Source organism: Tachysurus vachellii, chromosome 1 (genome assembly GCF_030014155.1).
Source record: "Tachysurus vachellii isolate PV-2020 chromosome 1, HZAU_Pvac_v1, whole genome shotgun sequence".
NCBI lineage: Eukaryota > Metazoa > Chordata > Actinopteri > Siluriformes > Bagridae > Tachysurus > Tachysurus vachellii.
The window spans coordinates 38,454,496-38,471,925 of NC_083460.1; the positions used below are offsets into that span (position 1 = coordinate 38,454,496).

General features: G+C 40.3%; 1 protein-coding gene across 1 annotated transcript in view; it reads right to left on the reverse strand.

Moving 5' to 3' along the window:
• Positions 1-17,430, reverse strand: part of LOC132856922 (A disintegrin and metalloproteinase with thrombospondin motifs 7) — a 76,044-nt gene that overhangs the window by 33,627 nt on the left and 24,987 nt on the right. Inside the window, exons 9-16 of the mRNA XM_060886803.1 lie at positions 16,900-17,044; positions 11,828-11,920; positions 11,465-11,610; positions 10,133-10,302; positions 8,775-8,908; positions 5,197-5,317; positions 4,739-4,983; positions 3,401-3,548 (exon numbers count right to left, since the gene is read on the reverse strand). Of these exons, the coding sequence (XP_060742786.1) occupies positions 3,401-3,548; positions 4,739-4,983; positions 5,197-5,317; positions 8,775-8,908; positions 10,133-10,302; positions 11,465-11,610; positions 11,828-11,920; positions 16,900-17,044 (1,202 nt within the window). The remainder of the gene's footprint in view (positions 1-3,400; positions 3,549-4,738; positions 4,984-5,196; positions 5,318-8,774; positions 8,909-10,132; positions 10,303-11,464; positions 11,611-11,827; positions 11,921-16,899; positions 17,045-17,430) is intronic.

Below are 17,430 nucleotides of genomic sequence, written 5' to 3' on the forward strand. Positions count from 1 at the left end.
GTTTCTCCAGGATTTTCACAAAATGCAGAAATTAACACAAAATCAAGCCCAATATTCCATGATATTCAGAAGCTTGCAAGTTTTCTATATTACTGCTGCTTTTCTGCAGATTTTAGCCAAAAAGGTATCAACCGAATTCACCCAAAGCTCTATTTTATATAATTGTATATGTGTCTTCTCTGATAGGAGTTCAAAAGATGAATTTTTGCTCAATTTTGCCAAAAAAAAAAAATAAAAAGTTCTACAAATTTTAGAAAAATGCTGCAGCAAATTTTTGGCCACAATAATCACAGAAAACCCACAAAATCCTGAATTAACTGATTCTCCTTGCAGCCATTGTACAACAATGTTAGTAAAACTTTCCCACAATGTCTGTTTCATCTGCTGTTACTTCACATGTTTTTGGAGGTATCAGGGTAACATCTAAACATGAGGTATGGAGGTTTGGAGGTGTCAGGGTAACATCTAAACATGAGGTATGGAGGTTTGGATGTATCAGGGTAACATCTAAACATGAGGTATGGAGGTTTGGACGTATCAGGGTAACATCTAAACATGAGGTATGGAGGTTTGGAGGTATCAGGGTAACATCTAAACATGAGGTACATGTATGGAGGTTTGGAGGTATCAGGGTAACATCTAAACATGAGGTATGGAGGTTTGGAGGTATCAGGGTAACATCTAAACATGAGGTATGGAGGTTTGGAGGTATCAGGGTAACATCTAAACATGAGGTATGGAGGTTTGGAGGTATCAGGGTAACATCTAAACATGAGGTACATGTATGGAGGTTTGGAGGTATCAGGGTAACATCTAAACATGAGGTATGGAGGTTTGGAGGTATCAGGGTAACATCTAAACATGAGGTATGGAGGTTTGGAGGTATCAGGGTAACATCTAAACATGAGGTATGGAGGTTTGGAGGTATCAGGGTAACATCTAAACATGAGGTACATGTATGGAGGTTTGGAGGTATCAGGGTAACATCTAAACATGAGGTATGGAGGTTTGGAGGTATCAGGGTAACATCTAAACATGAGGTATGGAGGTTTGGAGGTATCAGTGTAACATCTAAACATGAGGTACATGTATGGAGGTTTGGAGGTATCAGGGTAACATCTAAACATGAGGTATGGAGGTTTGGAGGTATCAGGGTAACATCTAAACATGAGGTATGGAGGTTTGGAGGTATCAGGGTAACATCTAAACATGAGGTATGGAGGTTTGGAGGTTATCAGGGTGACATCTGATCTAAAGTCTTGCAACAAATAGCTCTGTGTCAAGACAGAATTTAATCTAAACATGTGGGATGTATCCATGATTTGTTACGTATGCAAAATGAAATCTTCCTCCAAATCAAACCCTGACAGCTCTGACCCATACTTAACCTCACAGCACTGTCAAGAACAGCATGTACTGTATGAATATGTTCAACTCTCCTGACACAATATTGTTTTTCGTTTCATTTCCAACCCAAAAAGCTCTCATCACAGCAGCTATAAAAGATCAAGTGTTAATTAGCTTCTAAAACACCAGCACAGCTTTGTCTCTCTTATTAAAGTCTCACATTCCGTTGCTCTAATTTGTTCAACCACTCAAACTCAATTTCCTGTTCATCATTCAACATCGCTCATACCATCCAGCCTGTCAATCCTCTTGTCTGAAAAGTCTCTCCTCATTAAGTACCTGTCTGTTTGATGCTGGAAATGATAAAAAGGCATGCCTCAAATGGCTTAAATTAAATCACACCCAGATGTTCTTACTGTCACGTCTGCCACAGCGAGACAACTGCAAATCAACACACTGTTCTGCGCCCAATTCATTTTATTCACACTACAGTAACAAGGGAAATCAAAGACCTTGCAGAAATTCTCTTGTATATCAGTTCAAACCCCAGGAGACAAAACAACTCCAAGTTCATACGCCACTCATTTCTTATTCTTATATTTGAGATTCACTATGCTTTACAATCAGGGCTTAATAATCATAAAATCCATGTGGGACTCCCTTTTTTTTTTCAAAACTTCACTATAGAAATAATGAACATATCTACACTCATTCACCACCGAAATGACTCACAATAAAATAAAATATGTGCATGAAGACAATATCTAAATGTAACGAGAGGCGTGGTGGATTAGAGATTTGCACATGTGCCTTACACCTCCTGGTTTTGGAGTTTGATTCCCACCTCTGCCTTGTTTAGGCTGTGAGTGTTTCTTCTGGGAACTCTGGTTTCCTCCTTCAGTCCAAATACATGTGTGGTATGGATAGGATGGATTTCCAATGAATAGGTCTGATGTTGCATAATGTAAAGATAATGCTTCCCCATATCAGTTCTCTACTGAAGCTCCAGAATCTAAGGATTCATTTTCTTACATTTACGTTTACAGTTACGGCATTCGGCAGACGTCCGTATCCAGAGCGATGCCTCTTTCCCTGAGAGATGGTAGAATTTTCTTGCTATATAAAGCATCATAATTCCTTCTTAACTGTGCCTATGTAATATGATTCGTATACATTGATAAAATTGTAACGGTAAACTACCACATTTACAGTATCTCACAGAAGTGAGTACACCCCTCATATTTTTGTAAATATCTTTTTATATAAATTTTACGTGACAACACTGAACAACTGACATTTTTCTACAGTGTAAAGTAGTGAGTGTACAGCTTGTATAACAGTGTCAATTTGCTGTCCCCTCAAAATAACTCAACACAACCATTAATGCCTAAACCGCTGGCCACTTTTGACGCTTGATACTGTATGGTTGGGTGTTCAAATCCCAGGGTCACCAAGCTACGATGGCCCTCAACGGCTCAGCTGCGTAGAAAGTGATAACTGTTGAGTGGGTGAGTGTGTCTGCCAAATGCATTTATTTCATTTTCAGTTCCTGTTAAAATTACATTACATTGCATTTCACAGAAAAGGAAAAGTTGCCCATCTGATTCTTTGGTCAGAATTTACTATCCCTGATGATGCTAGGGCTTAAAGGCAAGTGCTCATGTTTAAACACAGCAGTATGACTGCTAGTGGAAAAAAGAACTTTGGAGCTTTGGAGATCCAGAAAGTAAATTTACAGCAATTTACACCCTTATCCAGAGCAAATAACATTTTATACAACTGATGGTTAAGGGTCTTGTTTAGGGGCCCAGCTGTGGCAAAAAACCGTCTTAAAAGAAGTCCATCACCTTAACCACCAGGCTACCAAATCCCTGAATTTAAGAGCCTGTGATTTGAGTCGAATCTGAATATGCAGAACTTTCCCTATAAAAATCGTACATTTAAAACTTTACTCATAGTCATGTAGCATGTAACTACCTGAGTAGTGCTTTAGTCTGGTTTAATACTTACAGTAAGTGTTCAAGTCTGAATATGATATATAAGGAAAATATACCTGTTCCACATGTGGCGCTGCACTCCGTCCATGCTCCATGCTTCCACTGGAAATCAGAGACAGCGCTTCTGTTGTTGGACTCGTTCAGAACGTCTCTGCTGATGGTGTACTGGTACCTCACGCCCGGGTTAGTCTCCTGAAAGAGCAGCTGGAGAACAGAGACGCTAGAATAAGTTCGACGTCAAGCTAAATCACATGCAAGCACAAACAAACAGGCACAAAACCACGACACCCGGCATTCCTGTTTCTCCACATGGTGCAGAGGAGATGCAGGACTGGGAGACGCTCGTGCTCCAAACTGATGCCACCACAAATGCCACTGAGTGAAAACTGTAATTCAATTGATTCATGTACTGTAAGTGACAAATAGATTCTCAATTCCTACAGTTGTTAAGGTGCTTGCACAATCTTTGGCTAAGATTAAAAACATCACACGATAGCTTCAAAACAAACCACTCCGACACGCCTGGATGTCAAAAGCCTATTAATTGTCCGAAAGCACACGGGGGGGGAGCTAATGTGAATCACTGAGGATCCCTGAGAATGTGATGCAGACGCAAGAATAATTACTGTGGTGTAAGTGCTCGTGTGTATGTCAGACAAAGACAGCTCATCTCCCTCCTCTGGCCGGCAGCACTAATAAATCCTGTCTGTACTTTCATGTGCGTGGAACATGACACTCTTAAATTAAAAAGCTCTTTTGATACTTATTCCTTTCATATAACTCAGAAGATTTATGTTTATTTATGCAAGGGATTTCACTTGCATAAGGCAAGACTGCTCACACTACTAAGATTATTCATCACCAGAATTTTAGAATATCATGCATGGTGCCAAAAAAAGAGTCTATAGATACAGCAGCAGGAGTCATGTGTTTGCTGAAAGCTAAACATGCTGTCATTCATTTATTCTGTCCTGAGCATCACTGCATGTTGGAAAGGTAAAGGAGGAACACAGAGATGAATCATAAATCGTGTATGCATTGTAAATTTCTTCTTCACACTCTGCTCAGTACGAAATATACAAAACAGCTCTTTCTCTCTTCCTATTACTTTCTATTCCACAGAGTAAAAAGCTATATTGAATATTTCTTCTGAATATATATTGTACCTTAACATTTTTTTAAAAAATACTTATCCATATTCCATAGAATTATTATAAAAAAAGCACATTACTATTAAGCAACATCATGGATTTTCCTGTAAATAAAGTCTAGATAAAAGTATAAAAGATTCACATCAATGATTTTCAATTGTACTCTGACTTGTTCCTTAATGGAGTGAATTAAATCATCTGTTACGTGATGAAAATGAGTGCGTTAGTATTATATGTGAGTACCTGAATCCACACAGGTTCCATAGTTGGTCCAGGGGAAGTCAGGTTCTCCAGCTGTCCCGTTCTCTCGTACATGAACACCGTCCCTGCTGCTTTGTATTCTCCAGTCCATTGGATTGTCCAATCACCATTTAGGAAATACTTTTCTGGGTTGTTGCTGCGTAAAGCCAGAAAGTTCCCAGATTCGGCTACCTCCTCGATGCGAATGTCCCGTGCTCCTTCTGGAATTAAGCCGATGTCTACGTAGCCTGAGACAAAACACACACACACACACACACATTTATTATTAAAGCTTAACCTCAGGGCTAAATGACTGCTAAAGGAATCTAATAACCATGAAATGTACCATGGCAGGCATTACAGTAACACACACTGCATATTCTCAGAACTAGAGATTTTATGATATGTTCATTTCAAAAGATGCTTAGTGAGATTTTAATAATTAATAATTCATCTCATACCCAGGCCTTCGCTCTCCTCAAAGGTCTTCTTCACGGTTTCACAAGTGGACCCGTTGCCTTGACAAACTCCACAATGATCCTCAACTGCGTTGGAGTCGATTTCATAATCACAGCCAATACTCTACAACACACATGCCAATCATTTCTAAACAAGTTTATAAGGAGTGATTCTTATGTAACATGCTATAAGTACTTTATGAAGGCTTCCAGGTGTTGAATTTGATTTTTCCTTTAACCACAAAAAAGACTTACAGTCAATATATTGTCCCTAGTGTCTTATTTTTTTATATAATATAATATACAATATTTAGCATATAAACAAAAAATGACAGCTAAACCCTTTTGAAATGATTGATAATTATTACATAGATATTAATATTGGGTTATACTGTATTTATTGTATATATGCATTCTAGTTGTTTTAATTGACAGCATTTGGCAGACACTCTTATCCAGAGCGACTTACATTTAATCACATTTATACAACTGAGGGTCTTGCTCCGGGCCCAGCAGTGGCAGGTCAGTGGACGTGGGTTTGGTAAATATATTAAATGTTACTGTTAATCATATTTCTAAAAAAATATATGTTTAACATTAATATATGATGATGCAAATCAAGACACAGAAAGATATATGCTACTACTTTCACTGTGGCAAATCTTACCTAGTTTACTAGCTGTTAGCAAGCTAACTTGCAAACTTAGCTAGTGTTAGTCATGGACATCCTTATATGTTTGTCATCCGTATATAACCCACTGAATCATGTTGAGAATTCTTAAATGTGATAAAAGAAATTAGAAATGAACACATGCTTCAGTTCAGATGCTGCATTCTCTAGAGTAAGCCATAAATAAATCAGAAATAATAAATGGGATGTGGGAGCCTAGTGATGGAGGTGTTGGATTACCAATTGGAAGGTTGTAAGTTCAAATCCCAGGTCTACCAAGCTGCCACTGCTGGGCCCCTGAGCAAGGCCCTTAATGTTCAGTTGTGAAAAATGAGGTAAAAATGTAAATCGCTTTTAAAAAAAATGCTGGAAATGTCATAAATAATAATATAATCTCGCCCAACACCATTTTCATCTTATTCAGCTAGGAAGACTTTGTCATTTTTTGTAAAATAGTGTTGGTACTTTGGTCTTGTATAAATTGATAAAGTGTATAAAAGATTAAACATTACCAGCGGTGTCCTGTTGCAGCCTGAGTATCTAGCATGTATAATATAACCCTTTTTACAGATGGCTCATCATATTGGAGTATAATATAAACATACCACATGCCTACAATTAAAGTGAAGTGAATTGACATACGGCTAAGTACGGTGACCCATACTCAGAATTCGTTGTCTGCATTTAACCCATCCACACTGCACACACACAGCAGTGAACACACACACTGTGAACACACACCCGGAGCAGTGGGCAGCCATTTTTTTATGCTGCTGCGCCCAGGGAGCAGTTGGGGGGTTCGGTGCCTTGCTCAAGGGCACCTCAGTCGTGGCCGGCCCGAGACCTTAGGGTTAGGAGTCAAACTCTCTAAACATTTGGCCAGGACTTAGTGGATTAGGGATTAGGGAAATTATCATTTGAATTTCAACTGAAATTCAGATATCTTGGTATTGCCATTGGTTAAATCCCTGGCTCATAGGCCTAAAGGTATCCTCTTTCACTCACTCATTTTTACCGCTTATCCGAACTACCTCGGGTCACGGGGAGCCTGTGCCTATCTCAGGCGTCATCGGGCATCAAGGCAGGATACACCCTGGACAGAGTGCCAACCCATCGCAGGGCACACACACACTCTCATTCACACTCGTTCAAACTCCACACACACAAGGCAAAGGCGGGAATCGTACCCCCAACCCTGGAGGTGTGAGGCAAACGTGCTATCCACTAAGCCACCGTGCCCCCCTAAGGGTATCCTAAAGGCAATAAAAAGGAAATAGCATAGGCATCTTTACCAATCTTGCCATTAATTCTGAAGCTAACTACAAACTGCATGACTTATTTTCAACCCGCCTAGGTTCTCCCACACCACCACATTATTGCTGCACTCCCTCCACTGGCTTCTGGTACCTGCACACATCAGATTTAAAACACAAAGCCAAAAATGAGCCAGCTCCCTTTTACTTCAATGCTCTTGTCACTCCTTGCACTGCATCTCACCCTTTCAGATCTACCAGCACTACTCGACTGGTCCCACCATCTCTCAAAGTAAGAGGTACTGTTCTCTTTTGGCAGCAAGGTGTTGGAATGAACTTCCCCTATATGTCCAAACAGCTGAGACACTGGCTATCTTCAAAAGACGAGTGAAGACCTACCTCTTTCTGAAACACTTCAACTAGCACAAAAAAGAGCTCCCAACAGATTCTAGACTGATGGTATCTTAATGGTATCTGTGACCTAGTGAATTAGAGTTGATGTATTAGCTGATGGACACTTTAAAGCTTTGTAGGTCGCTCTGGATAAGGCCCTCTGGCAAACGCCATAAATGGCAATAAACGTATATTCTTGTCAAAGTATGTGCACGACACTCGACAGCCTGAACCCGAAAAGCAGATATCTAACAACTAGTTTCAGGAAAGCTGTTTGAAGGCAAGCAGAATAGCCCACAGTTGAATTTCTCAGCAGTTTGGGCATGTTGGTGCTCTCAAAAAAGCAGCCCTTGATGGCTGTATAAGGAAATGGAATTCAAGTCAGACAAACTCTTTATACTACACTCTGCATCAGAAGATGCTCCCTTATGTAGATGGTTGTGCTTTGCCAAGATGTTTCTTACTGAGCACATGATTAAAACAAATCCCAATCAATAAAAATAATAAATGGTCTCAGTGTTTTGCTCAAACTATAGCTCCCATCCAAGACAAACACACTTCGCATAGTACTGGATTTCTAACAAGGGTGTGAAGCTCAAATCATACACAAGGAGTCAAGATGTTTGAACAAGGTTATGCACAAGGATAAGTTGTTGGCTGAAAAAATGTGAGAATTAAACAAAATAATTGCAATATGGGGAGGCACGGTGGCTTAGTGGGTAGCACGTTCGCCTCACACCTCCAGGGTTGAGGGTTCGATTCCCGCCTCCACCTTGTGTGTGTGGAGTTTGCATGTTCTCCCTGTGCCTCGGGGGTTTCCTCCGGGTACTCCGGTTTCCTCCCCCGGTCCAAAGACATGCATGGTAGGTTGATTGGCATCTCTGGAAAATTGTCCGTAGTGTGTGATTGTGTGAGTGAATGAGAGTGTGTGTGTGCCCTGCGATGGGTTGGCACTCTGTCCAGGGTGTATCCTGCCTTGATGCCCGATGACGCCTGAGATAGGCACAGGCTCCCCGTGACCCGAGGTAGTTCGGATAAGCGGTAGAAAATGAGTGAATGAATGAATGAATTGCAATATGGGCTGAATGACTACGCAGTCAGGATCTAAGCATACAATTGTAAGGCACTCTACATTCTCCTTCGCAATGCCTTTTTCTTGCTCTGCTTGCAGTCCTTTGTGACACACTGAAAGTTTCAAAAAGTAAAGACGCTTCAACTGGAGATTTTTCAGTAATTACTAGTGGGAGGTCGATTGATTGACTGACCTTACAGATTCCGTTAATGCACATGTCTCGGCTCTGACTTCCCTCAAAGCACCGGGTTCCGTCAATTACTGCGTCCACCATCTTATCTGAGAAATACTCGTTCACTGGGCGGCAATGCAGTTCACATGGATTTACTGAAAAAAGAGGCAAAATTTCTGTTGCACCACTTTTTCATGCTACAAGCTCAAACACTACACACAAAAACATTCAATTGCTTTAGTTGCTATTTTAATAATTCATAATGTAAACCATTATGTTTTTCAGTCATATTACAGGTTACTATGAGAAGTGGGTCCTGAATCCCAAGCTAAGTCTAGTGTCTAGAAATGGAGAACCAGAACTAAGTCTCAAACTTAAAGTAAACTGGGTTCAGCTCACAGTTTGAGACTCCAGAGTCCAGAGTATCTTTAGAGTTAAAGTCAATCATGTTTTCTTAGCCCTGGAGTCCTAATTGAGCACAAATGCTTCAATTCTACACTCCAAATTGAGTGAAAAGTTCATAATACTACAGCTTAAGTACAGTCCAGTTCAGATACAATATAGATTCCCAAATTCTACAGTCCAATTGTGTCCAGACTCCATAAATCTACAGATCAGGAAGGGTCCCGACTTCTATGGACGCTAAAGCTACAGTTCAAGCAGAGTCCATAGACCCTAACTAAAGAAATAAGAAAAGTAGTTTGAGACTCCAGAGTCCAGAGTACCATTAGAGTTAAAGTTGAGTCCAGAGTTCATAGCTCCGGAGTCCCAATTGAGACCAAATGCCCAAATTCTACATTCCAAATTGAGCCCAGACTCAATAAACTCTACAGTTCAGGTAGAGACTAGACTCCATAATTCGACAGCTCAAGTAGAGTCCAGTGTCTATAACTCGTTTAGACAGAATACAGACGCCCAAACTCTACAGTTCAGGTAGAGTCCAGAGCCCATAACACTATTCTTCCAATAGAATACAGATCTCCTAATTCTACAGTCTAAATTGTGTCTAGACTCCATAACTCTACATTTTAATTAAAGTCCAGAGTCCATATCGGTTCGAAACGATTGAATTGAGTTACATTAACACAATTTGGTTTTGTACATTCAACATAACTCGATCATGTATTTTCATCATGTTTTCAAGGTCATTCAAAATTCTTATCTGAAATGAGGCTCAAACTCAAGTCATCGTCCTTCTTCAACAGGCACATAGTTCAGATAATGTTGCAGCTTTAAAATTAGCTCACTAGCATAATGTCTGTGGTTTCAGAACGTAATGGCACTTCATACTACCTCTAATGAGCAGAATGAAATCTTGTTGTCTGTGCTGTTCATTTACTATTAAGCACAAGCCATGGATGTTGTAACATAATGCTCACTTCGGTTATTGACCTGGATCCATTGGTAGAATTTGCCCTTATAAGGGATGCTGTTGAACTTGCTGCACTGGATAGATCTGAAGCTGGGTTGGCCTCGAGGGCATGCCGCTCGGTTACAGATCTTGTATCTGCGGCGCTCCCCAAGGCAGTATCTCCCTCCATTCTTTGGGCTGAAGGATGCAGAAGCAAAGAAATCTTACTGTATTAACCCTTGTATGATGTTTGTATTTTTGTTACTCAGCCAGTGTTCATGGGTCTGGTGGACTCGCTGCATTTTTGAGATTTTAATTCAACACAATCAAAAATTTGATGTTAAAATACTCTACAGACGTTAACGTCATCCCAATTACAAGCAATATAAACAGCATATATGGTTAATATTTGCCCTTTACCTTTATTACATCACATTTTTAATTAAAGTGTCACTCGTTTTTGTTGTTTTTTAATAAAATGTAATAAAAAAAAAAAAAAGAAAATCAAATTTAATCAAGTTATGAGTGGGGAAAAAAAATCAACAAATTTACAAGGAAGCAAAGCTTTTCAAAACTATTGATGTTAATGAATATGGGTCCCACAGACCCGAACAACATACAAGGGTTAAGATTGTGTTTGTACTCGAAATGAAATACAGTATGTGACATAACAATGTCCCACAATGAGCTGCTTTCAGAGATTACATACAGTAAGACTGTATAGCATGATGAACGGAGTCATCCACTATATCAATGTTCATTTCTTTCTTTCTCTATCTTTCTTTCTCTCTATCTCTGATAGCCATGTGACTGAAAACTATCATAAACCCTTAAACACACGAACACATCCATACTGTACATGCAATCTTATCAGTAAAGAAATGACTAGTTTGGGAAAAAATGCACACCATTTAACCCTGCTGTCTCGCACGCTACAGAGTCTATCTCACAGAGCACGATTTAAATAACAGCTCTCTTCATTGTTTACTGGAGAAGGGAACAAGCTGGAGCTCAAACATGTGTTGTGTTTAAGTAGTAAACATGCACATTATGTCTTCTAAGGACAATGTCCTCTAAATATTAATATATATATATATATATATATATATTAATATTTAGAGGACAGTTAAAAACTCACATAAAATGGTAAACACTGAATATGTTGAATATAGTATAATCAAACAAAGTTTTCTTCTATTTGTCATTTTTGGTCAAGTGACAATGTGAGCGACAGTATATGGAGTGATACAATGACAGTGTTAAACACTTTAAAACTATTAATTCAATTATTATTTATTATAATTATTATAATGATTAATACAGTGAGTCATGTAAAGCTCACACGTGCTCACTCACGTACATGGGACTAACACAGTCTCTGTGTGAGTTCTGCACTCCTGCGCCACACGTCCTGGAGCAGGACGACCACTCGTTCCACGGCCCCCATCCACCGTTCACTTTCTCCAGCTGATATCCAGCTGACACACACTCGCCATTTAAACACCGCTAACAAAGACAGAATAAAGGATTACACCACCACATACACACACACACACACACACACACTTAGCCAAGATAGCAACACAAACCCTGCAGGAAAAAAGCGCAACAAAACCGTAATGCAGCTGTTGAGCATAGCAATCTGTTTACATCATGAGAGAAAACGCAAGTAAAGCAGCAAAGCAAATGTGAGGCTCACGCTGGGAAAAGAAAACACACTTACTTTGTCTTCACCACACTTGGTGCCATCCACTGCTCCGTCCAGTTTTGAGTGACATGTGGAGGCCACGGTGCACCACAGAGTGCTGCAGACGTTCTACACAAAGCAAGAAAACTTTCAGTCAGTAGTAGAAGAGTACTGTATAAAGAGCTTATCTTTGCAATTGGTACATTGTAAATAGCCCAGTCTCTCACATGGACAGATATATTACGACATGAATAGTGCACTTGTGCAGCTGAATTTGGTGGAACTCCCACTTTCCACAGGCCTCTGTATGTGAGGCAGCCTCAAGGCTCATTTCCCTCGAGCTTTGTACTTCATTGCACTGTTCTATTTCTGAGGACGTTACCCATATTAGATCTGTGCCCTCTGTTAGTTCCTCAAATCTGTAGTTCAGTACAATTTAAAATGAGCTGTCCTTTTCTTCCATTGGGCATCTGCCTTACTTTGATGCTTACAATTACGGAATTTGGCAGGCACCCTTATGCATAGCGACTTTTTGCAACTTATACGACTTTTTATACAACCGATGGGTTAAGGGCCTTGCTCAGGGGCCCAGCATTGGCAGCTTGGTGGACCCAGGATTTTAACTTACATCTTACTGACTGGTAGTCGAACACTTTAACCACTAGGCTACCATAAGCTTACATTTTCTAAGGCATGCCAGGTTTACACAGAGTGACGAAAATGGTTCACATTTTTCGACATTGTTCGGCACCAAAATATTCCAGTGTTTGATTAGAGATGTGATTCATTTTAAGGTGGATGTTGAACTAAAATAAATACATCAATAGATTTTGCTTTTCTAACATTTGAATTTGGACAGAAACAAAGATGCAAAAAACTAGCGAAATTGAATTTGGACTAAAATAATGGCCATTCACATGCTAATTGTGTATTTAGCATTTAATTTAAATAAAGTCAGGTTTCCATTAATGTTTCATATAATAATAATAATAATAATAATAATAATAATAATAATAATTATTATTATTATTATTATTATTATTATTATTAGCAGTAGTAGTAGTAGTAGTAGTAGTAGTAGTAGTAGTAGTATATTTTATTTGCTACTTCTTTCAACACGAAAAAAGCTGCTCTATTTTTTCAAACCATTATTTTAATACACATACATTGTATTTTATATTTTATTTTAATACACATACATTGTATTTAATACAATACAATATGCAAAATAGGTACTGTTCTGTCAGTGCACTGTTTGGGAGTGCTGGGATAACTTATGACATGGAACTACAATCTTTTCATTCATCATTCATCTTCTACCGCTTATCCGAACTACCTCGGGTCACGGGGAGCCTGTGCCTACAGTATCTCAGGCGTCATCGGGCATCAAGGCAGGATACACCCTGGACGGAGTGCCAACCCATCGCAGGGGGAACTACAATCTATATTTTTTAACTGGGGGTCAGGGGATCAGGGTCTGCATCCAAGACACCTCTTAACTATTTTCCTACAAATCCGCACCCCTACAGCAACCTAACAACCCTGATAAGGTCACTGAGCAAAAGAAAGTTTTCAGAATAAGGTCAGGAGAGAACAAGCATGCTGTTTTTTGACATTTTGACAAACGATTTGCAGACGCTTGTTATAAGCCAAAAGCATAATCAGTCAGGGCCATCTAACTGGTACAAAAAATCTCTTACATGTTGTGAAGCGCACACCGGAAATGTGTGCAACATCAAGACATATCAGTTGTAAATACTGACTGAGTTCTGATGTCCTTTTGTTAGCAATACCACAATCGGTCCACAATCAAAACCGTTTTCTGTTTGTGTAGCCTGCTGGCTTTAGTATAAAAAAAAAGAAGAATTTCAGTAAAGGTTTATATGTCATTAGTGTTTATAGTTGCTTTTTTTAGTACAGGAATTTCAAGACAGTCTGGTCTCAGCTAATGCTGTGCTTGTTTACGGGTCAAAAAGGAAAACCATATCATGCTGAGAAACTTATGGTATCTGTATAAATGGATACAGAGACTTCCTGTCAGGCAGGAGAGATGTGTGTGGTCCAGGCTCACTTCCTATCCTGTCAAATCTCCAGGCATTTGTATGGCTGCTCTACCCTTTTCATTTCGATGGCACAAAACACCTCTGTAGTGCGTCTGGTTCCTAATGAGACTGAAATGTATTCAATTATCAGTGGGATGTCTTAAATCATCTCAATCTCCCACAGGCTCCTGTCAGTCATGGCAGCCATTAAGGAGTAATGGGTTGACATGCTGGGAGTTTATTCAGTCTGTTACGAGTAAACACTGAATTGGAGGGACACCATGGGTGATAAATGAGTATGACTCAGTCGCTCTCTAGCGAATTAAGAAGAGCTTCCTCATCATCCTAGCTCTAACAAATTGTCCCATTATCTTTAGCCAATTGCATTTGTTACTACTTCTGGGCTGTCATAACATATATTACAGCTCTCATCTGTAAAAGGGTGGAAAATATCATCTCAGATTTAGCTCATGTACAGTACTTTTAACAGTATTACCAGTCTGAAGGCTAAATCATAGTAATTTCCATGAACATGCCATTTTAAAGCATTAACAAAAACGGTCCACTAAAAAGTGCAACAGAATTACGTTCACCATATCATTGGGAATTTTGAATACAACATACATTTGTGACTGGACGACAGTGCTCGTTTGGCTGACGCTATTATCCAGGCAGGATATAACAGGATTTGAATGTTAAGGGTCTCGCTTAAGCATCCAACCCTGGCATCTTTGCAGGACTGGGATTTGGTCCAACTCTCTGGGTCGGAGAGATGGTAGTAATATGAAGGAAGTTAGCTCTGTTCTTTGACTGGGTTGAGCTGCCCTGTGTTTATTATCATGTATATTATCAGCAGCAGTATGACAAAATGCACCAGATGGATTCATTGTGTCTCAGTGGAAGCACTTCATCCACGACCTTAAGCCTCCAACTTTGCCTTTCTGATTGAGGTTGTTGGCTGTTGTGATAGATGAGAGCTAGAAAAATGTTTCAACCTGCGGTACAAACCTGTGATGGAATAAATCTGGCCAATTAAGTCCCCTAACCTTCAACTGCACAATTGTGTTCTGTTACTTTGACTAAACTGCACACTGCCGAGGGTCCTAAGGTTAAGCAGCAGACTCACCAATTCCAAATACTGTGAGCAGGATAAAAAAGACATTTAATGAATCTCTACCTGGCTGTGATTCCCATCCAATACATAAAATAAATTCCTGACTGAACAACTACTGTATCTACCTGGAGCACTGACCTCCATATTCATAAAGAGTTGGTAAAACCTGCCTACATAAAATCACTAATTACACTATTGCCATGATGCTGCACACCATCCTGTGTGAATCTCCTGTTTTATATTCCTTGTTTCCAGCTCAAATGGTTCCCCCACATTCACAGAGAATATGTCTTCTTCTTGTGGCAGCCTTCCTTCCCGATGCACATCGATCCATGTGTGCAACAGACTTAAAAACAGCTGTTATCCCTAGAGGAGCCCGCATAAACACAACAGAATAATCAATCTCTACAGTTCTCCAGTCTCTCTGTAGATTCACTCCAAACTACAGTCTTATTACTGCTGCTTGTCCCTCGTCATTTTACTGTACTTGTATTTATAACCTGCAATTGCACCTTTATTTTCATGTCTAAGCTTTCTATATTTTACTGCTTGCCACCTGTGTCAGTTTGTAAGAGTGCTATTTATACGTAAACTCTTACACCATTTACCTGTATTTGCTTATACTCACTCACTCACTCACTCATTTTCTACCGCTTATCCAAACTACCTCGGGTCACAGGGAGCCTGTGCCTATCTCAGGCGTCATCGGGCATCAAGGCAGGATACACCCTGGATGGAGTGCCAACCCATCGCAGGGCACACACACACATACTCTCATTCACTCATGCAATCACACACTACGGACAATTTTCCGAGATGCCAATCAACCTACCATGCATGTCTTTGGACCGGGGGAGGAAACCGGAGTACCCAGAGAAAACCCCCAAGGCACAGGGAGAACATGCAAACTCCACACACACAAGGTGGAGGCGGGAATCGAACCCCCAACCCTGGAGGTGTGAGGCGAACGTGCTAACCACTAAGCCCCCCGTATTTGCTTATAGTAAGAGTTGTTTAACTTGCTACCATCAAGCCAATGACAGATTTCCTAAGGTGTCATGTGGGTTTTGTAAGTTTTGTAAGGGGTAAACAATGAACAGAGTATGTTCATTCAGAGTTGTGAATATACTGAGAAGAAAAATGTCCCGAAAAATGTCAGAGCCTCAGACGTGTGAACCACACACAGGAAATTTCTATTATCTGAAAGAAAATTCAGGGGGGCACGGTGCTTTAGTGGTTAGCACGTTCGCCTCACACCTCCAGGGTTGGGGGTTCGATTCCCGCCTCCGCCTTGTGTGTGTGGAGTTTGCATGTTCTCCCCGTGCCTTTCGGGTTTCCTCTGGGTACTCCGGTTTCCTCCTCCGGTCCAAAGACATGCATGGTAGGTTGATTGGCATCTCTGGAAAATTGTCCGTAGTGTGTGAGTGCATGAGTGTGTGTTTGTGTGTGCCCAACGATGGGTTCGCACTCCGTCCAGGGTGTATCCTGCCTTGATGCCCGATGATGCCTGAGATAGGCACAGGCTCCCCGTGACCCGAGGTAGTTCGGATAAGCGGTAGAAAATGAGTGAGAGAGAGAGAGAGTGAGTGAAAGGAAATTCAAACAAATGAAGCTATGTAAACCGAATCTGAATACCTGTACCATTTCCTGTGCAATTATTGACATGTATTAGCGGACTTGGAAGTTCAGGACCATCCAGGCATGAAATTAATGCTGTAGTCTATTAGTGCTTTAGGTCTACTCAAAAAATATCCAGCATCATTTATACAGTATTATGTTTATTGTGGATCCACGTCTCTGAATATGTCGCTCTGAATATCAGATTTTGTTTTCCACTAGCAGACCCTGCTTAGACGCCTGCTTTCCGGACGTCTGCTATGCATCAAGCAGCTGTGCACAGGGTTCGCCAAGGCCATGTGGGTGTGAAAGTAAAGAAAAAATTGATGTCTTACGTCCATGTCATCACAGAGCAGCGAGCCGGAGCCATACTGGAGGCGGCATTGGTGGGCGGCGCTGTACAGAACGCCAGGTAGCACAGACTGCGCGTCCAGCTCGTTTCTCCCAGGAGGGTCATCCAGACACCAGCCCCAACCTCGACTGTTAATAAAAAAAACACACATCTTATTCATCCCTACAGGGTGATAGCATTCCTGTAAATAGCCTTATCCATTCTCACTTCCTGTTGGTTAATCTGATTTTCCTCTTATGAGCTAACAGATAGGATTGCCTTACTAAATATCTATGGGCAGATGACATGATAATTTGATGTAAAATAGTTTTGAAAACAGGTAATATTTTGTGATAACCAGCTCCTTTGTTTTAACTGAGCTCTGTCTTAACTTGGAAGCTGCATTAAAAACCCCAACCAAACGTAATCAATGGTGACATTAATGTCTTCATGATTCATTCTCCTGCAGCGATCTCATTTTGGACTAATTAATATGACTTAGTTTTGCATTCATTTGCATGCAAAGTTTTTTAAA